At 39.1% G+C, this 23,064-nt stretch overlaps 1 protein-coding gene across 3 annotated transcripts in view; it reads left to right on the top strand.

Annotated features, from left to right (window-relative positions):
* The window catches only part of creb5b (cAMP responsive element binding protein 5b), a 143,478-nt gene that overhangs the window by 88,757 nt on the left and 31,657 nt on the right, over nucleotides 1-23,064 (top strand). For all 3 annotated transcript variants that reach the window (XM_057833406.1, XM_057833405.1, XM_057833404.1), the window contains 2 exons: nucleotides 6,169-6,295; nucleotides 13,533-13,643. In XM_057833406.1, the coding sequence (XP_057689389.1) occupies nucleotides 6,169-6,295; nucleotides 13,533-13,643 (238 nt within the window). The remainder of the gene's footprint in view (nucleotides 1-6,168; nucleotides 6,296-13,532; nucleotides 13,644-23,064) is intronic.

Raw genomic sequence — 23,064 nt, 5'->3', positions numbered from 1 at the left:
TGGTGATTTTTTTGTGCTTCTAGTGTAAAATCTGAGAATTCTATAGCCATTTTTGCTTATAAAAAAATAATTAATCGGGATTTTATTAGGAAAAGGCTTTAAATTTTTTGATGCCGCTGCTCAATGAGACTCATATATGCCTAAGGGAGGTGCCTGTTTTGGTTTTAGGTCGCTAGCGGCTTTGGTTTTGAAAATATTTTCATTTCAAGTTTTCAAAAATAAGCCCCCTACGGAGTGGCCCCGCGCCCCATTTCCCGTCAACTGATATAGAAGTCTATAATATTTACATAGGTTTAATCATCTTAAAGTGGGGAAACTGTGAAAAAAAAAGTAAGAATTTGAAAGGTGTAAATTTTTTTTTTTTTGCACTGGCAACCCTCTTGAGGATAAGCGGGTAAGAAGATAAATGAATGATTAAATGTATTTTTTAATTAAGATGGTTTTGTTTATTTCAACAGTGTACATGACATGAATGAATTTCCAAAAGAAGAATAAAAAAAATAATTAGAAAATCAACAGTTTATTTCTGTCGCTACCTTGTTATTATTCTGTGTTCTTGACAGCTGGAGGATGGAAACTGTTCTACTAGTGCACAGCCACACTACATACCTCATTGTATTTTCATGACTTTTCCCATGTGGAAATGTTTTGATATGTAGCACTGCTCAGGTGTCATATGTGCTGTTAAATGAGTGTGATTGTGATAAATTGTTATGTTAGACTGAAATGACACACAGTCGGGATGGTAATAGTGCTATGTGTACAGAGCAATCCAAAATGTCTGGAGGGTAAATGCACATATTTAGGTTTGGAAAAATACAGGTATTTATTCAGGTGTGGGACCATTGGCACTGCTGCTGTAGCCCTCCATCCCACACGGGACCATCACAGCACATGACCTTACCTATATAATAATTCAGGCTTTGATGTGGTCAATTGATTACACTGACCTGCTGAACACAGTTAACCTAACTGCTTCTTGTTTGCACTTATTCCTAAATGTTTCTGGATCTTTATTCATTAGAGATATGCAGTGCTGGCCAAAAGTATTGGCACCCCTGCAGTTCTTTTAGATAATGATCAATTTCTCCCAGAAAATTATTGCAATTACAAATGCTTCGGTAGTAATATCTTCATTTATTTTGCTTGCAATGAAAAAACACTAAAGGGAATGGGGAAAAAATCATTATGATTTTACACAAAACTCCAAAAATGGACCAGGCAAAAGTATTGGCACCCTTTGAAAAATCATGTGATGCCCCTCTAATTTGTGTAATAAACAGCATATGTTACTTACATGTGGCACATAACAGGTGGTGGCAGTAACTAAATCACACTTGCAGCCGGTTAAAATGGATTAAAGTTGACTTAACCTCTGTTTCGTGTCCTTGCGTAACACATTGAGCATGGAGAAAAGAAAGACCAAAGATCTGTCTGACGACTTCAGAAGCAAAAATGTGAGGAAGCATGGGCAATCTCAAGGCTACAAGTCCATCTTCAAAGACCTGAATGTTCCTGTGTCTATCGTGCGCAGTGTCATTAATAAGTGTAAAGCCCATGGCAATGTGGCCAACCTCCCTAGATGTGAACGGAAAAGAAAAATTGACGAGAGATTTCAACCAAGATAAAGAACCTCGACTAACATCCAAACAAGTTCAAGCTGTCCTGCCGTACTATCCGTTGGCGTCTGAATGAAAAGGGACTCTATGGTAGGATTTGTCTGGTACACCAGACTCACCGCTGTTCCAGCAATTGAGTCTGGCCACCATTCAGCGGATACAGTTTCCAGGGCGGAGCAAGCCACAGCAAACAGACAGCGGAGTAGACCAATCAGCGACGGGCAGACGTGATGTTAGTAAAACGACGAGGGCAGGACGAGGGACTTGCGCGCGGAAGTAAACATACGAGGAGAGCGGAGTTTATTCAATATGGCTAGCGCGAGACAGACTGTTGTCAATGACTCGTGTCGATGTGTTTTTGGTCATTTAAAACTGATTTTACCGTGGATTGGAACATATTCTCGGCTCTCCTGTTAACCATCTGTGTTGTTGTGGAGACGACTTCCGACGCGCAAGAGTGACGTTGCTCGTTAAGAACACGTCACGCAAATAAACAAATCTGATTTGTCGATTGATTTTGTACCTGCTCGAGAGGCCGTTAATGGGCTGGTTCCCAGACTTTTCTCTCAGTGTTTGAAAAATACAGGGAGAACAGTCTGGCCGTGCCAGGCAATGGTAGGATACCCAGGAAGACCCCACTTCTTACCCAGAGACATAAAAAAGCCAGACTGGAGTTTGCAAAAACTTACCTGAGAAAGCCAAAAACGTTTTGGAAGAATGTTCTTTGGTCAGATGAGACAAAAGTAGAGCTTATGGGGAAAAGGCATCAACATAGAGTTTACACGAAAAAAACAAACAAACGAGGCCTTCAAAGAAAAGAACACAGTCCCCACAGTCAAACATGGCGGAGGTTCCCTGATGTTTTGGGGTTGCTTTGCTGCCTCTGGCACTGGACTGCTTGACCATGTGCATGGCATTATGAAATCTGTCTCTAACCCACTGCATCAATCTGTCTCTGCTCTCTGGAGTGGTGCCCCAAATCGCAAAAATTGCACGAATCATACCAATCTTTAAATCTGGGAATAAAAATGATCTGAGCAATTACCGGCCAATATCAATTCTGCCTACCCTCTCCAAGGTTTTAGAACGAGTAGTCCATAACAAACTCAATAATTATCTAGACAAACTAAACATCATTGTCCCATCACAATATGGATTCAGAAAAGAAAATACTACATATATGGCAATACTTGACTTAACAGAAAAAGTCTATGATGCATTCGACAAAGGTGACTTTGGAGTTGGCATTTTTTTAGACCTATCCAAACCATTTGACACCATTAACACTGAAATACTCATCAATAAACTGCAGCATTATGGGATTAGAGGCTTAGCACTAGACTGGTTCCGCAGTTATCTGTCTGGACGACATCAGTGTGTCAACATTAACAATTCTAAATCATCATACAAAGTCATCAAACATGGAGTCCCCCAGGGCTCCATCTTAGGGCCGCTCCTCTTCAACCTGTACATTAATGATTTTGTTAACTCCACGTCCGTTTTACATAAGGTAATATTTGCTGATGATACAAATTTGTTTTTTTCCCATAAAAATCCAACTGCACTTGAGCAAATCGTAAATAGTGAATTAAAGAAAATAGATACATGGTTAAAATGTAATAAACTATCTCTAAATATCAATAAAACAAATTACATTGTGTTTCGCTCCCATAAAAAACAAGCCACTAAACAAATCTGCCTAAACATAAACGGAGAAAACATTGAAAGGGTCGACTCTACAAAATTTTGGGGAGTCCATATTGATGAGTGCCTTAATTTTAGAAAACATATTGATGAAATTACACATAAACTGTCAAGATATGCTGCTCTTTTCTTTAAACTGAGACACTATCTCCCACTCTCTGCACTTCTCATTTTGTATAAATCTTTATTTGAACCACACTTACAATACTGTAATGTCATATGGTGCAACACATATCCAACTTATTTAAAAAAGCTTGAAATACTACAGAAAAAAGTTAGACGTGCCCTAACATGGTCTGAGTTTAATGCTCCAACTAAAATAATTTTTCACCGCCACCACCTCCTGAGGCTTAAAGACCACAACTATTACCAAAATGCTTGTGTAATGTATAAGATTATCTATAGACTAAATTATAAATTAGGTGACCTCGTCCCAGTCTGTACTCCTCAACACACATACACTACCAGAAGAAAACATCAAATCACAGGAAAAAAACGAAGGCTAAAGTGTACAAGTTTTAGCATTGTGTGCAAAGGACCACACATTTGGAATGAACTGGATGAAACACTTAAAATGTCACACTCCATCTCCATCTTTAAGAAAAAACTCAAAACTCATCTCCTAGCAATGTATATATAATATGCTGATTCTTTGAATAATACTACTGGTGTCTCTTATCAAATCCAATGTAACCAAAATTTTGAAATTGCCCACAGTTAATTGTGTGTGTGTGCATGTGTGTATGTGTGTTTTGTCTAACTGGGCCCCTGCTAAAAGCTTTGAATAGCTTCTTTGGAGTGTCCGATTCGCCCACCTTAACATGTGAACTGCTAGCGTATGATCATGTACTGTATTTGTTGATGTGCGAATAAACTGAAACTGAAAAGTCTGACGACTACCAACAAATTTTGCAGCATAATATAGGGCACATTGTGAGAAAGCTGGGTCTCCCTCCGAGGTCATGGGTCTTCCAGCAGGCAATGACCCAAAACACACTTCAAAAAGCACTAGAAAATGATTTGAGAGAAAGCACTAGAGACTTCTAAAGTGGTCAGCAATGAGTCCAGACCTGAATCTCATAGTGCACCTGTGGACAGATCTGAAAATGGCAGTTTGGAGAAGGCACCCTTCAAATCTCATAGACCTGGAGCAGTTGACCAAAGAAGAATGGTGTAAAATTCCAGCAGATCATTGAAGAAAACTCACTGATGGATACCGGAAGTGGTTGTTCGCAGTTATTTTGTCTAAAGTTTGTGCTACCAAGTATTAGGCTGAGGGGTGCCAATACTTTTGTCCAGCCCATTTTTGGAGTTTTGTGTAAAAGGATAATGATTTTTTTATTTTTATTTTTTCTCTTTTGTGATTTTTCATTGCAAGCAAAATAAATGAAGACATCACTACCAAAGCATTTGTAATTGCAATCATTTCCTGGGAGAAATTGAGCAGGGGTGCCAATATTTTTGGCCAGCACTGTATATATTTTGATGGCACTGATGACTAGAGGAATTGATTATTTGATTATAGGTGATATGTAAGAATCATGTTGTGAAAACTGGGGCATTTTAGGTTGGCCTTGCAAACAGGGAATGTGGTGGTTGTGCGAAGGATGTTACTGTGTGTGGCTTGTTAGTGTGTGAGTGTTGTATTGCTGCAAACCCGATCCAGTGACTGTGACGGAAAATCTGTCCGTTGTTGAAATGTAGCCAGAGAACTTCTCTGTTCGCTGTGGTATCACTGAGAATTTTCCCACAAACCTTTCTGTTTGTGAATGGGAATCTCTGGTTTTCGTTATGATAAATGCTTTGACTTTATCATCATCTGTCATTGTACATGAAGTGTGAATGTTTTAAGCGCATCCATAATCCATCCCCTGATACCTCTACTTTTGCAGCCTGACTTTTCCATCCTGACATATCACATCTAAAACAGAGATTCACTAGAAAAAAAGCTTGCTTTGAAAATGATTAATATAAGAGCAATTACTCATAGAGGGAAGTAAGATAGTCTGTGGGTTATAACCACACTTTTTAACAGCTTTATGTAGAGGTTTCAGAAGTGTTCCATAATAATCTGACAAATGTTTTAGATAATTCTCCTGCTCTCTCTTTTGAATGATTTCTTCTCTCTGGGTTATGAATTGTGAGTTATGAACTGAGTTTGTGTGCTCCCTTTAAGTTTCGAGAAATCCATTTGTCTATATCACTATCATCACCACTTTTTATAACTAGCAGCCTGCATCGACCCTTATTCTTGAGGAATGTGACAATCAATAGCTCTTTGGCAGCTTCAACATGGAGCATGCTGTAGTTAAAAAGGTCGCAAAGCTATCAAGCACTCTAAGTAAAATGATTACCCTTCATCCTCGGTATTTAATCTTAAACTGTCATAGCACTTTATTTTTTTTTTCTTAGAACTCATGGTAAACTTAGTTATTGCTGCTGTTTTTTAATTTACTCAGTGTTTTCGTGAGAATACGTAAAAGACTTGTGCAAAAAAATTGTTTTTTTCCCATTTACTTGAATGTCATTAGTCTGTGTGAGCTTCATGCACAAATCCTCCCAGCTCTCCCTTACCAAATTGGCCAGTGGTGCTGTAAGTCACTCTGTGGAAAATGTAACAGATTGCCATGAAATCGTAAAAACTTGGTTAGCGGGTTAGGGCATATTATTTTCATTACATTCATTAACAAAAAAGAGGCTCGTTTTCCAATAGTAATTACAGTACAGTATATTGCTTTTCTATGACGATCCTAAGTCAAATTCCTACTTTGAATGTCGGGTTAATTGATTTGACCTGGTATTTTTTCATATACTCCCATGACAATTACTTTATGTGTCCTCTCAGGCCTGTCCCTGGCTCTCTGTCCTCACTGCTGCACCTACGAAACAGACAGAGACAGCCTCTGCCAGCCTCCATGCCTGGAACACTGCCAGACCCAACCATGCCTGGCTCCTCTGCTGTGTTGATGCCTGTGAGTACAATGGAGCACACAGTCACTCATGAGCAACCACATGCACCATAGTTTTTCACTCACATACTGTACATTACATTTACACACTGAACCTTGCAGAGGCGTTCTGTCTGTTCTGTTCTGTGGATTAAACTGACTATGCACATGATAACAAGGAAGTAATTACTTAAGAATAGAGAAAATCTATATCTAATAACCCTTTCCCACTGGCCAAAAAACCCATGTCAACACACTAACAATCGGCTTTTTGTGGCAGTGGGAAAGGTGCAGCGACCCGCCTCCACCCGTGTCAATCAACCCATCAAGCGACCCGCGTTAAAATCACCTCGGCTCTGATCGTCATGCAGTGTGAAAGCAAAACCCCAGGTCAACGGTCAACACCCTAATCTACTGTACGTTGTGACGTAGGCTCTTACGTGATGCGTCATAACAACGTGCCAGTCGCCTCCCATTTAACACGCCCCACAACCGTAGTTACGTCGATGCTCATAGCAAAGCTAGTAGAAGAAGAAGAATTCACGTCGTCTACATTGCCTCAGCAGAAGCAGAGTGTTGATCCTTTGCTGCATTTCGATCATTTTGAGCGCAGTAAAAAGCATGAAAACAGAACACAAACGGAAAGGAGGCTTCCATGTTGCTCTGCATTGTTTACTTCCTTGAACTGAATGAATTTGGTCGCACTAGTCGACGCGCATTTTAGCGTGGTGACGTCACATAACCTTACGCACGGCTGAGGAGGGGTGGGGGGGTTAGACAGGTGGGGAAAAAAAAAAAAAAAACACGGCTTTTTGTTTTTGTCCATGGGAAAGGTGCCAAATGCCAATTGCTACTGGTTTGCATCGGCTTGGAAAAAACGCGCGTTGACCCACTAGTTTCAGTGGGAAAGGGGCATAAGAGGGGGTGTACAGTAAAGGAAATTACGTAGGTATTTGAACATCCTGCGAATTTGTTAAGTTCTCCCACTTAGAAATAATGGGTGGGTTTGAAATTTTCATGTTAGGAGGCTTGTCCACTGTGAGAGGCAATCTAAAGAAAACAAAATCCAGAAATAACAGTGTATGATTTTTTTTTAACAATTTATTTGTATTATACTGCTGCAAATATGTAAGTATTTGAACACCTGTCTATTAGCTAGAATTGGAAAAGTCCAACGAACAAGTGGAGTGAGGTAAGACTTTTAGAGTCTGACTTTTTGACCTGTTTGAGGCAGTTAGCGTTAATGGAGTTCCTCTTTTTTTTTTAGATTGTCTCTCACAGTGGACAAGCACCTACCATGAAAATTTCAAACCCGCCCATCAATTCTAAGTGGGAGAACTTGCAAAATTGCAGGGTGTTCAAATACCTTCTTTCCTCACATGCTATTTTTTATTGACTTGACGCCAAAGAGTGCACTTTTAAGGATGGGAGTTTAGTCGTTCGGCTATTGTAATACAGAATGTAAATAGTGTTTGTTTGTTTTTTGTAATTAAGTGACACCCCATTAAAAGTGAGAATTTTTGAGAAAAGAATCAATAGTTGCCTATACCAATAATGTGGAAACGAAAAGTCGAATTTAGCTTTGTTGAAGCTGAACTTTAATTGGAAAAAAAAGTTTAGTGCTATGTTAATCTCCTCTAGAGACTGTTCATCAGGTAACTACCTGGGCTCTTTTTTTATGAATCCAACCAACTGTGGTGAAGTACATAAAATAATCATGAATATGAAGAATTCAAATTCAGCTGGAGCAGATGGAATATCCAATAAAATTCTGAAAAGCATCTCCAACATTATTACTGCACCTCTAACCCACTGCATCAATCTATTTTTACTCTCTGGAGTGGTGCCTCAAAAAACAAAAAATGCACGAATCACACTAATCTTTAAATCTGGGGATAAAAATTATCTGAGCAATTACTGACCAATATCAATTCTGCCTACCCTCTCCAAGGTTTTAGAAAGAGTAGTCCACAACAAACTGAATAACTATACAGACAAACTAAACATCATTGTCCTATCATAATATGGATTCAGAAAAGAAAATACTACATATATGGCAGTACTTGACTTAACAGAAAAAGTGTACGATGCAATTGACAAAGGTGACTTTGGAGTTGGCTTTTTTTTTTCTTTTTTACCTATCCAAAGCATTTGACACCATTAACACTGAAATACTCATTAATAAACTGTAGCATTATGGGATTAGAGGCCTAGCACTAGACTAGTTCTGTAGTTTTCTGTCTGGAGGACATCAGTATGTCAACATTAATAATTCTAAATCATCATACAAACTCATCAAACATGGAGTCCCCAGGGCTCCATCTTAGGGCTGCTCTTCTTCAACCTATACATTAATGATTTTGTTAATTCCTCATCTGTTTTACGTAAAGTAATATTTGCTGACGATACAAATTTGTTCTTTTCCCATAAAAATCCAACTGCACTTGAAAAAATCGTAAATAGTGAGAGAAAATAGACACATGGACAAAATGTAATAAACGATCTCTAAATATCAATAAAAACAAATTACATTGTGTTTTGCTCCCATGCAAAACAAGCCACTAAACAAATCTGCTTAAACATAAAAAGAGAAAACATTGAAAGATTCGACTCTACAAAATTCCTGGGGGTCCATATTGATGGGTACCTTAATTTTAAAAAACATATTGATGATCTTACAAATAAATTGTAAAAATATGTTGCTCTTTTTTTTTAAACTAAGACATTATCTCCCACTCTCTGCCCTTCTCATTCTGTATAAATCTTTATTTGAACCACATTTACGATACTGTAATATCATATGGTGCAACACATATCCAATTTATCTAAAAAAGCTTGAAATGCTACAGAAAAAAGTTATACGTGCCCTAACATGGTCTGAGTTTAACGCTCCAACTAAATTAATTTTTCACCGCCACCACCTTCTGAGGCTTAAAGACCACAACTATTACCAAAATGCTTGCGTAATGTATCAGATCATCTACAGTATAGACTAAACCATAAATTAGGTGACCTCATCCCAATCTGTACTCCTCAGCACACATATACTACCAGAATAGAAGAAAAAAATCAAATCAAGGGAAAAAAACGAAGGCTAAAGTGTACAAGCTTTGGCATTGTGTGCAAAGGACCACAGATTTGGAATTAACTTGACGAAACACTTAAAATGTCACACTCCATCTCCATCTTTAAGAAAAAAACTCAAAACTCCTCTCCTAGCAATATATATATATATATATAATATGATGATTCATTGAATAACATTCCTGGTGTCTCATATCAAATCCAATGAAACCAGAATTTTGAAATTGTCCACAGTTAATTGTATGTGTGTGTGCAGATGTATGTGTGTGCTGTCCACCTGGGCCCCTGCTAAAAGCTTTGAATAGCTTCTTTGGAGTGTTCTATTCGCCCAGCTTATCATGTGAACTGTTAGCGTATGACTATGTACTGTATTTTGATGTGCGAATAAACTGAACTGGACTGAACTGAATCCTGGCCTTACGCCAGGGGTCCCCAACCGTTTTTTTTCACGGACTGGTGTTCTGTAAAATTTTGCACCCTTATAGAATTTTGCTCCCGAAGCTTTTGTGGCGGCGAAAAAAACAACAACTATTTACATCGTAAACATGCATGGGCAACACGAAAATGGCGTAAATTAATGCTTAACGACACGGCAAAGTCATTAAGTGAGAGAGCTGCGTGCAGTTGTTGTGTGCAGCTAACGTAGCAAACGTAAGTTAATATTCCTTTCTTGAAAGAAAGTTTGTAGTGTTTACTTTGGAATCGCTGCATTCGCAGCCATTTTTAACGTTACGCGCATGCAAAATTTGTCAGAACACAGGCAATGTGCGGCAGAAAAATACAGCAAATATAAAATAACATTTGTTTTTAGCATCGTCGTGTTAAGTGCAGGGAAAATATAACTCACCCGGTGAATCATTGGGAGGCCTGAGCTTGTTTCGTTGAGACGTGATGGTCCCATCAATGTGTGATGGGAGAGTGAGAGAAGCCCGCTTGACAAAGATACGATGTTGGAAATTGTAGCACGGTTTTCAATGCTCTCCTAGCGATGTCAGGATATTCCGGAATGACTTTAATCCAGAAACTCGGTAGAGTTGTTTTCTCAAATGTACGTTTAAGGTCACCGTCACTTGTGATCTTTACAAATTGATCCTCCTGTTGCACAGACATGCTCGAATCACTCGGTTTATGCACAAATGTGTCACGAATCCACTCCTTCGCAGTTCGTGGGTCTTTAGTGATTGGGAAGTAGTGTAGATTTTGTTTTCTTCGAGGTTGTAGGCTCATCTTCTGGGCTCGTCAGGTGCCCTTTTCCCCGTAAAAATTCTGTCCAAAGACATCTGTTTTTCAGTCATTCTAGTGTAGGGGCTAATTATTTCCGGGAACAAATGTAATGCGCCCGCCCTGCGGCCTACGTCATACGTTATTATCGAGGACAAGCGCACATAGATATAAAAAACAAAATGTACTGCTAGCAGTCCAATCAATGGATTTCTATGACGACATTCCATCCTGTAGTATTATATCTAGAGTAGACAGGGATACTGGTGTGTTAAGGGGCACAGGCCGAAGTTAATTTTGCCATTATGCAGTCGATAATAAATTATTATTTCTTTTGCGGCCCGGTACCAAATGCGCCACGGACCGGTCCGGTTAGCGGCCTGGCGGTTGGGGACCCCTGCTTTATGCCACTTAAAGGAGATATATAGTACAGTTTTTCCAATATCCAATATTGTATCTACTAGGGCTGTCAAAATTATCACATTAACGGGTGGTAATTAATTTTTTTAATTAATCATGTTAAAATATTTGACACAATCAACGCACATGCCCCGCTCAAACAGATTAAAATGACAGTGTCATGTCCATTTGTGACTTGATTTTTTTTTTCCTGTTTTGTCGCCCTCTGCTGGTGCTTGGGTGCGACTGATTTTATGGGTTTCAGCACTATCCATGAGCATTGTGTAATTATTGACATCAACAATGGCGAGCTACTAGTTTATTTTTTGTTTGAAAATTTTACAAATTTTATTAAAACAAAAACATTAAGAGGGGTTTTAATTAAAAATTTCTATTAACTTGTGCTAACATTTATCTTTTAAGAAATACAAGTCTTTCTATCCATGGATCACTTTAACAGAATGTTAATAATGTTAATGCCATCTTGTTGTTTATAATAAACAAATACAATACTTATGTAGAGTATGTTGAATGTATATATTTGTCTTGTCTTTCCATTCCAACAATAATTTACAGAAAAATATGGCATATTTTATAGATGGTTTGAATTGCGATTAATTACGATTAATTCATTTTTAAGCCGTGATTAACTCGATTAAAAACTTTAATCGTTTGACAGCCCTAGTATCTACACAATATGTCCGTGCACATTCATTTAATAATATTAGGTCTTTCTACCATGTAACAGGATGAATTCAACATAGGATTTTTCCCTAAAAAAGTCTGCGGTGTCCCTTTATGATATAAATCAAAGCTGTAAAGTGAGATAAAGGTCAGATGATTACAAAAAAAGATTTAAAGCTCATGCTTAGATGAAACAGTCGTACTGGATCCATCCAGCCCACTTTTTTTTGTCCTGTCAACTTTCATCTTCATAGCTGTGTGTACACGTTGCTTTTCTGCCTGCTCCTTTCAAACGTGTACAAGCCTTTCTACACCGAAAGAAATCCATCGTGTCTGACTGGGTGAGCGGAATTGAAATTTGCATTCATATGGTACGGTTGACCTGCAAGCTTTCTTCCACAGAGCATTACATTTTGCAAGTTCAGATGGAGACAGCCTCTTGTATGTCTCTCTTTTAGGCAGACACAGATGACTGGTATGACATAGCTTTTCTGTTTTTAGTAGTCCGCTCCTGTATTTTCTGTACAGATCACCCTCTTTTGGGTCAAAAGTGAGTTGGGCCTTATGACCCTTATCTGTAAGGTAAATATTTTAATTTCTGTCTTGCATTAATTAAATGAGTCACTTTAAGAACTTTGCTTTTGTGTGTGACCGACATTGAAACAAAGACTGTTTTGTAGCATGACTGCCTGGCCTGATCAAACAAATTGAGTCTCTCTGACAAACAAAAATAGATGATGCATATAATAATAATTACCTTTATATCAAAACACAAATAATCAACTGAGTGTAATGCATATGAGCACCTTTTGAAACAAAAATGCTCCAGGAAAACTGAAAAGTACATTGCTTTAAAACTACTCAAATGCAAATACTAAACATAATGGAGTAAATGTAGCTTTTAATTTCGCACCTTTGCTGTAGATAGTTTGACGTATGAAACTCCAACATCTTGTTGAGTGGAAGTTTTTCTAGCTTCAAAGAGGAGACCAACTCCATATTTTCTTTTGTTTTCACTTTCTGGACGGCCAGGTGTCCCAATACTTTAGTCCATTTATGGCAGGTTCATATTGTAACCAAAGACAGTCCATGTTTATGGTGCGAGAAAAAAAAAAGAAGCTCCCATGTTTATTAAATTAAGAGCTAAGCCATTTGGGGGAAGATTGACGGTTCAGGAAAGGGGTGCAGGTTAGGGTGATATTTTTACACAAAACACACTTAGTGCAATTAAGGCTGTGTGTCAGGTTCTAGCCCACTATTCTGTGGCTGAAAGGGGGTGGGGATCCCGTGAAGGGGGGTCTTTTCCCCTCAGAGGCCACACCACCAGCACTAACACCACCACCCAGAGTTAGCAGCTGTGAAGTTGTAGCGGCTCGCATACGCACATTTATGCATGCATGCACTCACACAAAGGCTCCTTCTTTCCTGTACACTCGCTGGTCTCAGCCAGCCTGTTACTTGCTCAGCTGATTTCCACATACATGACCACGCTGACTAAAGCCATACACCAGGAGTGGCAGATTCTAATGTATGCATATGTCTACCTCATATTAATGCTATTTCTGAACACATCCTGCAGCAAGAGGGGCCCAAGGTTTTGACGTGTGAGTGCGACTGACACTCGACACACAACTATCACTAACACATACACACACACCCCAGTTTTACCAGCTTCCTGTGTTAATTCTCTCCATGCTAGCTTCCTGTTTTGGGTCAGCTCCTGTTATCATCACACAAAGCTGTGCAGATCATGTCTTTCTCATTGTTTTGCACACATTTTGTGTTTTTTTTTTTTTTTTTTGGGAGGGGGGGATGTCATATTTTGGCCAAATATTCAGGATTTATTGACTCACAGTTGCCGTTCTGTTGTCAGATGGAGAGACAAATGTCTATGGGTGGCAACATGATGGGTATGCAAGGTCCCGCCCACAGCAGCCCCTGTTCCTCGGCGCATATTCCTTCAATGCACTCAGAGGCCAAACTGGTGAGTAGTGTATATGCATACATACACATTCATGAGCACATATACTTTTAAGCTTGGCTGCTTTTCTTTTCCACTGGGTTTGCCAAGCACGCCCTCATTCTCTCAGGCCAGTACGGATTTCATCATTTGATGTGTAATCAAAGCTGCGTCTCAACCTGCCAGTTGGGGACTGGAATAAAGGGCTCTTTATGCAGTTGTGGCACAGTTGCCCATTCGCTGCCTGATCTATATCTTAATGTACAGAACATGTTATGAAGCTCCTCCAACCTGTTAGCACTAGTTTTAGAGATTGTAGAACTCGTATGATGTCATACTTCATAATGAGATGAGTTAGGAATGAGACAGCGTTAAGAGTTACAAAATTCTGAATAACCCATTTGCATAGATTCTACAGCAGGGGTCCTCAAATACAAATCTTGAAGGTCCAAAATTACTTTTCTCATACAAGCATGGGTGCATTTATTAATGTCAGTCAAGTGCAAGGCAGTTCGAAGGTGGTAAAGGTGGTTTTCTTTTCACCGAACAAAACCACAGTGCACATTCTGATTAAATAAAAAAATAATAATAATAACCAAACATTTTCTTGACTTAAAATTAGGGCTGTCAAAATTATCGCGTTAACGGGCGGTAATTAATTCGTTTAATTAATCACGTTAAAATATTTGACGCATTTAACGCACATGCCCCGCTCAAATAGATTAAAATGACAGCACAGTGTAATGTCCACTTGTTACTTGTTTTTTGGTGTTTTGTCGCCCTCTGCTGGCGTTTGGGTGCGAATGATTTTATGGGTTTCAGCACCATGAATAAGCATTGTGTAATTATTGACATCAACAATGGCGAGCTACTAGTTCATTTTTAATTGAAAATTTTACAAATTTTTTTTAAACGAAAAACATTAAGAGGCGTTTTAATATAAAATTTCTATAACTTGTACTAACATTTATCTTTTAAGAACTACAAGTGTTTCTATCCATGGATCGCTTTAACATAATGTTAATATTAATGCCATCTTGTTGATTTATTGTTATAATAAACAAATACAGTACTTATGTACCGTATGTTGAATGTAAATATCCGTCTTGTGTCTTATCCTTCCATTCCAACAATAATTTACGGAAAAATATGGCATATAATATATATATGGTTTGAATTGCGATTAATTACGATTAATTTTTAAGCTGTAATTAACTCGATAAAAAATTTTAATCGTTTGACAGCCCTACCTAAAATAAAAATACAAAAAAAACATTCAAGTACAATGTTTACACATGTACACTAAATAATTGACTAGATCTGTCATTAAGGTGCAAACAATAACTACTGATAGTACATTTTGTAACTGTAAAACACTGCTGGACAAAAAAGGAAATGGGCAAGTAGTACAGTACATGTTCCACATTAATGGCAAGCTCCGCCATTCAGGTGCAAACATAATTATTGACAGTAACTTTAAACTGTAAAACACTGCTCAATGAGAGAAATGGCATTTGGGGATCACAAAGCTGTTTACTCACATCATCACCCAGTACTTTAGTGCGTCTTGTGGTTGATGAATCTGAGAGTGAGATTTGTTTGATTTTTGTTGCCATTCCCGCCTTTTCTTTTCCTTCGAAAATTGCTGCCATCACTTCAGTCATACACTCTTTTATTATTCCTCCATTAGAGAACGGCTTCTTATGTTTGGCCAACACCCACGACACACTGAGTGAGCACTCCGTTGCAATTTGTTGTTGTGTCATAGATATAACAATAACCGTCCTTGACTCTTGATATGACCGCTTCAACCTGTTAATTTCTTGCCTTGTCAATTCTGGTTTAGGAGGAAGCTTCTCATCAAAGAGCTGTTCTCTTTAACTAAATGGCGTTTCACATTTTCACTTTATCAGAGCAACTGTCTTGAAGCATATTAAGCACATAGGTTTGGTACTTGCAGTTGGTAAAATGGACACATATTTGTCAGTCCATTCCTCAATGAAACGGCGATTTTCGTTGTCTACTTTTCTTCTCTTGGTCAACTTTGAGCATGCCATTTTGTTAGATTCGGTCTTCTACTGGTGGCATGTTAACAAACAGATTGCACAAACACATTGCAAAGTGCCGGGTGCGACTCGTGTTTCACACTGCTGCGGTCCGTCCACTCTAGCTAGCTAGCAGCTAGCTAGCAGCATGCAGGCTCTCAGCCAATCAGCGCATCTATGCATGCTCTCTCCGCCAATCAGAGCATCCATGCAAGCTCTCCCAGCCAATCAGCGCATCGTTGTCTTAGAGATGACAACAGAGGTGGGAACATGGAAGAAATTTGACTAAAAATGAAACAGAATTTAGCGATAGAACAGTAGCGCATAGCGATAGATCGGCAATTCATACAAATTATACATATTTAAAAAAGTATTTTTTTCTTTTGAAAAGTGCCGTTTGCTCTGGGTCCGCAGAGAGGTGTGCCGTGTACTGGTCGTGGACTGCGGTCGGCTAATTGAGGACCCTGGTTCTACAGTGTGTATATATAGCACTACACTGTGCATAATATTAGCATAGATTCAACTTTTAAATCCAATATAGTATCCAGCCCCAAATTAAGTTTACCTTTGCATATTGTCGTATTAAGTTAGTATGTCAATATGGTAGTACAGTGGTACCTCGACATACGATTGCTTCGACACACGATCTTTTCGACGCCCGACGTAAAATTTGACTCACCATTTGTTTTTACATCCGATGACATGCTCGATTTATGACAGGGCTGTAGGTTTTGTTTGCCCGCAAGACGAACGCACAACGGATTTTCTTGTGAGAGAAATCAACATGGATGTTGATGAACAAGAATGTTAGTGCAGGTGATGAAAAAGGGAAAAGGGTGAGGCTTACCAATGAAATGAAGATGGAAATGAAAGAAAAATATGAGCGTATTGTGCGCGTCCGTGAACTAACTCGACAATACCGCCGTAAAATGTCTACTCTCGACGGTCCTCCTCTGATCTTCGTTCGCCAGTCTTTATTAGTTAAGGTGACAATTATTATTGTGGAAACATACCAAAAAATCGCCAGATTTGTCAGGTTTTTAACCATTTATTTCAACTTGTGCAACACAAAATGCCTACCATCCGCCACAGCTGAACACGAAAAGTGAAAGTAAAAAGTCCTCTCTCTGTCAAGTCAGCCACACGGTGCGTTCAAGTACAGCACGCAAAACATCCGCCACATTAGAACCCGATTTATACATTTTTACAGGTATTATTATTACTGTTATATTATTATTCTGATTTTTTATTCATAATTTATTTGTTTTGTTCTGTGTAATTGCTATTTGCAATAGTACCAGCAGCATTTATTAAGGATTTAGTGTAGGGTTTCGGGCTGTAGAACTAATTAATGGAATTATAATGTATTCTTATGGGAAAATCCTGCTCAACATCTGACCATTTCAACGTTATTATTCCGATTTTTTATTCATAATTTATTTGTTTTGCTCTGTGTAATTGCTATTTGCAATAGTACCAGCAGCATTTATTAAGGATTTAGTGTTGTTTTTCGGGCTGTGGAACTAATTAATGGAATTATAATCTATTCTTATGGGAAAATCCTGCTCAACATACGACCATTTCAACTTACAAACAACGTCCTGGAACGAATTAATTTCATATGTAGAGGTACCACTGCATTTGCTTGTACAGCCACATATTTTTCGAGGTGGTATTCGGTTTAAAACCACTGATATACTGTATATTTACTTTCACTATCGGAGCTGTTGCTCAAATACTCTGTAGCTGCAATTCCCAGCATATGCATCATCTATTTCAACCATACAGTACAACAAACTTCACCCCAATCTTGTGTTGATAATGTGAAAACCGCATTAAAACCAACATCAGCCAGTATTTGGTTGGTTTAAATGGCAACCAAAATGTGAGCTTTCTCCATTGGACAAGCCAACAATCAAACTTGGAAATATTTCGATTAATGAAAATCTTGGAAACGTGAAAATGGCCACTGACAGCTGAATTTGCTGGAGAGATGGAGTGGACGGAGAGCGAGAGAGGGAAAGGAGTAGTAGAGGTCATTAGAAGAGTTATTGCTCTGATAGAGAAGCGCAGGAGCATTCCCAGGGCATTTAATTCTCCCTCTTCCTCCTGCTCTTTCAAGATTGATCGTCTTTGTGGTCTTTTGAATCTCCTCAACGGTTTCTATGGTAACATTCTGGGGTAACACAATATTAGTGTATTAGGCTTATCTCTCCTCTGGCTGTCATCCAGACACATCTTACTCGTTTTTGTACTCCTCCTATCTCTGTAATTGAATTGTAAATGCTCCATTGGGCCTTTCATAAACATATGCAGTCACTAAGTGGCTACAGGCCACCGCTTTAGTCTGCCATCCGGGCGCAAGGCACAAAAACTAACGGCGGCTCATTCCAGATTCTCTTCCCTGATGTCGGAACACGACTGATGGATTTTGGTGATTATGGGGGGAAAGAATTGGATGCAATTGTGTTATCAGGGCTGCGATCTCTGTTTCATAAGCAAAGAAGGAGTCGAAATTCCATAATATCCGCGCCCGGGCCGGGTCGATAAATAGGCTTCGCTATCGGATAACTGGGCCATGATCAGGCCCATGTGTCCCCTGCGACGTTCACGATCCGGCTCTAATCGCATTACCTCGACCATGTTGACGTTCCGCCAATGGGAAATCTCCACACTGTAACCCCACACTCCTAAAGCATGGACCTGGGTGCACTCTCTCTCTCACCAAAGTTTACATTATTAGAGCAGGGAAGGGGATTGAGTGGGACTTTGATAGACATGAGGGAAATAGATAGACAGGGAGTTGAAAAGTGAGAGACATTGATATTCCGAGACATTAAACACAGGGAAATTGGTATAATTCCTTACTTGAAAGGACTCATTTTGTGCACTTGTTTGATATTTTGCTATAACTGGAGGCCCCTGTTGCAGATTTAACCCTCCCCTGCCAGAGAAAGCACACTGCTGGTCCAGCGCTTGGGGGGCTAATGAAGGCAAATTGATTTTGTGGTGGGCCAGAGCAGCAGGGAGGCCTGTCTCTGGTGTAAATAGTTAATGAGCCAAAGGACTGCTGTGGCCCCCTGGGGACTCATATCCCGCACTATACTCTGTTAGTGCTCTGCGGATCTTTGAATCAGAGTCCTTATTTTTGAGCCATTCCATTAAAACCAGGCACTTGGGTCAAAAATTGAAAAATTAGATTTTTTTTCTGTCCATATTGTGCTTTTAAAGAGTTTCCCAAAACGTAAACTACAGCGGTACCTCAATTTACGAACGTCTCTACATCCAGAATTTTCATGTTAAGACACGCCTGAACGGGAAATATTGCTTCTTGCTACAAAAAGTGTAATGCATTACTATAATCTGATTACTTTCTTTCAGTAACGTGCAATCTAACGCATTCATTTTTCCAACCCAGTAATCTAATTAAAGTTAGTTTCCTTCATCTCTGTGTGTTACTATTTTGTTATTGCCTCATAATGTATGTAGAATGAAGAATATTGTAGACATGTACGAAGAGCATTTCGAATAGAAAATGTTAGAAAGGTTCCCATCTTCTCACTACGGGTTTGTTTCCATTGTACCCGCTCACCGTTACTCCTGTTTTGGTCTTGAGTCACACGCATTTATTATTTTGGGACTGAGAAAAGCGTTTGCCAGCGCCAGACGAGGGTGCAAACTCGAGCCAAGTGCAGCCACCTTTTGAGATGTGTGAGGGAATGTTGATCAGTTTGTGTCCATGAATGAAAGTATTTTTCCTTCAATCTGGAGGGTTCCAGCGATAGGTCGAGGCTGCATAAGCGGCCGTTTTGTAGCTTTGCCGTTGCAACGTAGGGTAGTCATCACTCCAACATCGTATTTGCCCATTCATCATGTTGCACATTTATGCTGTGAGGTGACGTGTTCGTTTAGCATTTTTGGGATGTGTTGTAAGTCCAATGAGTGTAAAGTGCTTAGTTGCCGCCACGTTTCGTTGCCAACTTGACAGCATGTGTGTACGGCGTACTTCCGGGTTGTGCGTGCGCATTCGTGCCTGCCCCCACCTTTGTGTTGATTGCACTGTGCAATTCATTTGTGTGTTGTTTATTATTGTATGCAGTCAATTTGCATTGTTTTACAATGGCAGTGATATGCTGTTAAACCCTAACTTAAAGTTCTGAATTTTTTACATTAGGCTTAATCTTCGAGTTCCTTACAGTTTGTCAGTTATTTTTTTGTTTGTTTCAGGGCTCTGAGTGGCTATGTTAGCATGAGTCAATGATGGTTGGACTCGACTCCATTGAGTAATTACACCCCCGCTAAGTCGAAGATTAAGCCTTATGTTAAAAATTCTGATCTCCACCTTTAATTATCAGAAAGTCAATTACATGCGATTATTTTTGTGTTGTCATTCCTATGTTGAAGAAGCAAAGAGAGAAAAATTGGTGAAAAGTAACTGATAAATTACTTTTAAAGTAACTTAGTTACTTTGATAATAAAGTAATCAGTAAAGTAATTAGATTACCTTTTGAGGCATAATCAGTAATCAGTAATTAAATTACTTTTTTGAGTAATCTGTAACCACTGGAATTAGGACACGAAAGGCGAAAATACGGTATTGCTTGTACTCGGCGCTCCCAGAGTTTACATACTTATAGCTGCTCTGCCATTGGCCATTGCCTAGCATTCCTGGCATCCAATTGGCTAAGAGGGACCTCTACTGTATGTGTATGTGTGTATCCTAGCGTCCTCTTCATTCGGCCCTCGTGTTCTGACAGCTTTGCATGAGTGTTTCAACTTTTATTCTTTACTCATTTCTTGTTTGTTTGTTTCTTTTTTAACATTATGCACAACTCTGATTTTATGTTTATTGTGCAATAATCTAATTGTAACATGTGTTTGTTACATGTTTTGATGCATTTGTATAAATTATAAAAGAATTATGTAAGATTTCGGAATTTTGGGGGTGCTTGGAACGGATTAGGGCATTTACATGGAAAACACGCCTCTACTTACGGAATTTTCAAGTTACAAAACTACTTCCAGAACCAAATAATTTCGTGAGTAGAGGTACAACTGTATATTTGAAATGTATCATTGGTCAAGGATGACACCTTTTCTCCATAAAATCTGAGAAAATTGCTAAAGATGACATGTTTGCCATTTAAAAGATTTTATTAACATCCTTTTTTCAAGGAAACTGAATTGTGACCATTATTTTGATCATTTGTGCAAAGCTCTCTTAAATACCCTGCCTTGCATGTAGCCGCAGATATGGGTAAAAATTGTACAAACACCTAAAAATGGGAAACTATGGTATCTTTCACCTGTTTTCTCTCCATTGCTATTAATGAGCCTGCTTAGAAAAGCACACTCAAACACATCTTTATGGTGCAAATCTTGCAGTGAAAGTGTCTGAGTTAAGTGGTTAGTTGTAAATAATTTTATAAAAATATCACCCAAAAGGTTGGTCATACAGTATCATTTTGACATTGTGCCAGAAGCGTCTGGTTTCGGTGAACCGGCACACATTTGTTCTTTTCAATTCCTTTTTGCGCCATTATGTCACCAGTGTTTAAGTGGTACAGCAAAACCCAAAGGTGTTGTAAGGAACTATGTTTTCAGACTCTAGCTTTTAGTTGTCTGGGAGGGCTTGCGGAGATTGGAGTGTTTTATTAGTTTTGTTACAAGTGATTTTTGTGTGCAGCACTAGGTGCTGGCGGTGCTGGGTGTGGTTGTGTTCTGTTCTGTTGTGGTCTAGGGAACAGAATGGCGTGTGTTGTGGGCTAGAGGTTGTGGGATCGTTGACCTTCGTAGTGTAAAGGAAATCGGGATGAGGCCAAGTTCCACAGCGTGCCGGCCAATGCATTACATCACCGCTCAGTGCTGGTTCTCCACGGGGCCTCGTGAGCACTCACTCACACATGCACACACAGTCTTATCCAGCTCTGTTTCATCATCCCTGCACAATAACAAACACACATACCCACAAAGGCATGCAGGTAAATGTGCATAGTACCGGTACTTAAACAGAATGCAGACCTTTACTGTACGTGCTTTTTTTCTTCTCAAGCAGCCTCTTTCTGCTCCCTTATCAAACGTGTTCCAAATAACATGTGCGAGTGCCACATGAGCGTGACATGACTCAGCTCATGTCCCTGCATCCATTTCCAAAATGGTGCAGATCGTTTTTTGTGTTCCTTTCAAATGAGCTCTTTGCTTTTCTCCATCCCGCTTGCCTGCCAATTTTTGACAGCCGCCTCTTTTTAATGTTTGAAAAATGTGTTATTTATTAACTTGCAATTAAATATTGTTTACATTGTTACTAAGGACAATAAATGTGTCACTAAGCATCGAGTTAGGCGCTGAGTTTTTAATGAGGTAAACAATACTATATGTTGCTCCACTGAAGCCCTCTTGGCTATGGAGCTGGCACACGACGGCTGGATGACATAATTCCTGGCATGTCCTAAATGTGCTCCTTTTTACTCCGCGTAGGGGAAAAAAACTTCGGCTCTTAAAGAGATATTTCATAGTGCACAGGAGGACCCATATTCAAAGTGTTTCTAACCAGACTAAAGTAGCTTTTTACATTCCGTTTACACAGCCCTTAGTGTTTGTTTTTTAAAGTACCGGTACTTGGATTAATGGGCATTAAGTTGAATTTTACACTAATAAAAACCATGAGAACATGTCATTCATATTCTGTACAAAAAAATGCCAGATTACAGCACATGTTTATGCGTCACCCTTAATGCATGTTACACACTCATAATTGTTTTAGGATGACATACTTTGCTTTCAGTTGAGCACGGTTGCATTTGTTAGTTGTGGAATACCTCAGGGTAAGCTGTTTGTAGTCATGCACACAAACACACACAATACAAGTGGAACTCCAGGTTTTGTAAGTAACATCTGTATGAATGGCAACATTGTTAGAACGTGATGTCATCGGAGCGGGACCGTGAGCTAACAGCACAGCTGAATGCGCAGGCGGATCTGCAGTGTATGTGTACAGTATATACTGTATTTGTGTCAGTGTGTGTGTACGGCGTGCACAAATGTGACTCACTCTTATTGCATTGGCCGTGGCAATCATTGTACTTTGAAATCAAAATATACAGTGGGGCAAATAAGTATTTAGTCAACCACTAATTGTGCGAGTTCTCCCACTTGAAAATATTACAGAGGCCTGTAATTGTCAACATGGGTAAACCTCAACTATGAGAGACAGAATGTGAAAAAAAAAAACAGAAAACCACATTGTTTGATTCTTAAAGAATTTATTTGCAAATCATAGTGGAAAATAAGTATTTTGTCAATACCAAAAGTTCATCTTAATACTTTGTTAGGTACCCTTTGTTGGCAATAACGGAGGCCAAACGTTTTCTGTAACTCTTCACAAGCTTTACACACACTGT

The sequence above is a fragment of the Corythoichthys intestinalis genome, chromosome 4 (genome assembly GCF_030265065.1).
Source record: "Corythoichthys intestinalis isolate RoL2023-P3 chromosome 4, ASM3026506v1, whole genome shotgun sequence".
In the NCBI taxonomy this organism is placed as follows: Eukaryota; Metazoa; Chordata; class Actinopteri; order Syngnathiformes; family Syngnathidae; genus Corythoichthys; species Corythoichthys intestinalis.
Note: the sequence above shows the minus strand (reverse complement) of the source record. Positions and strands in the feature narration are given on the sequence as shown.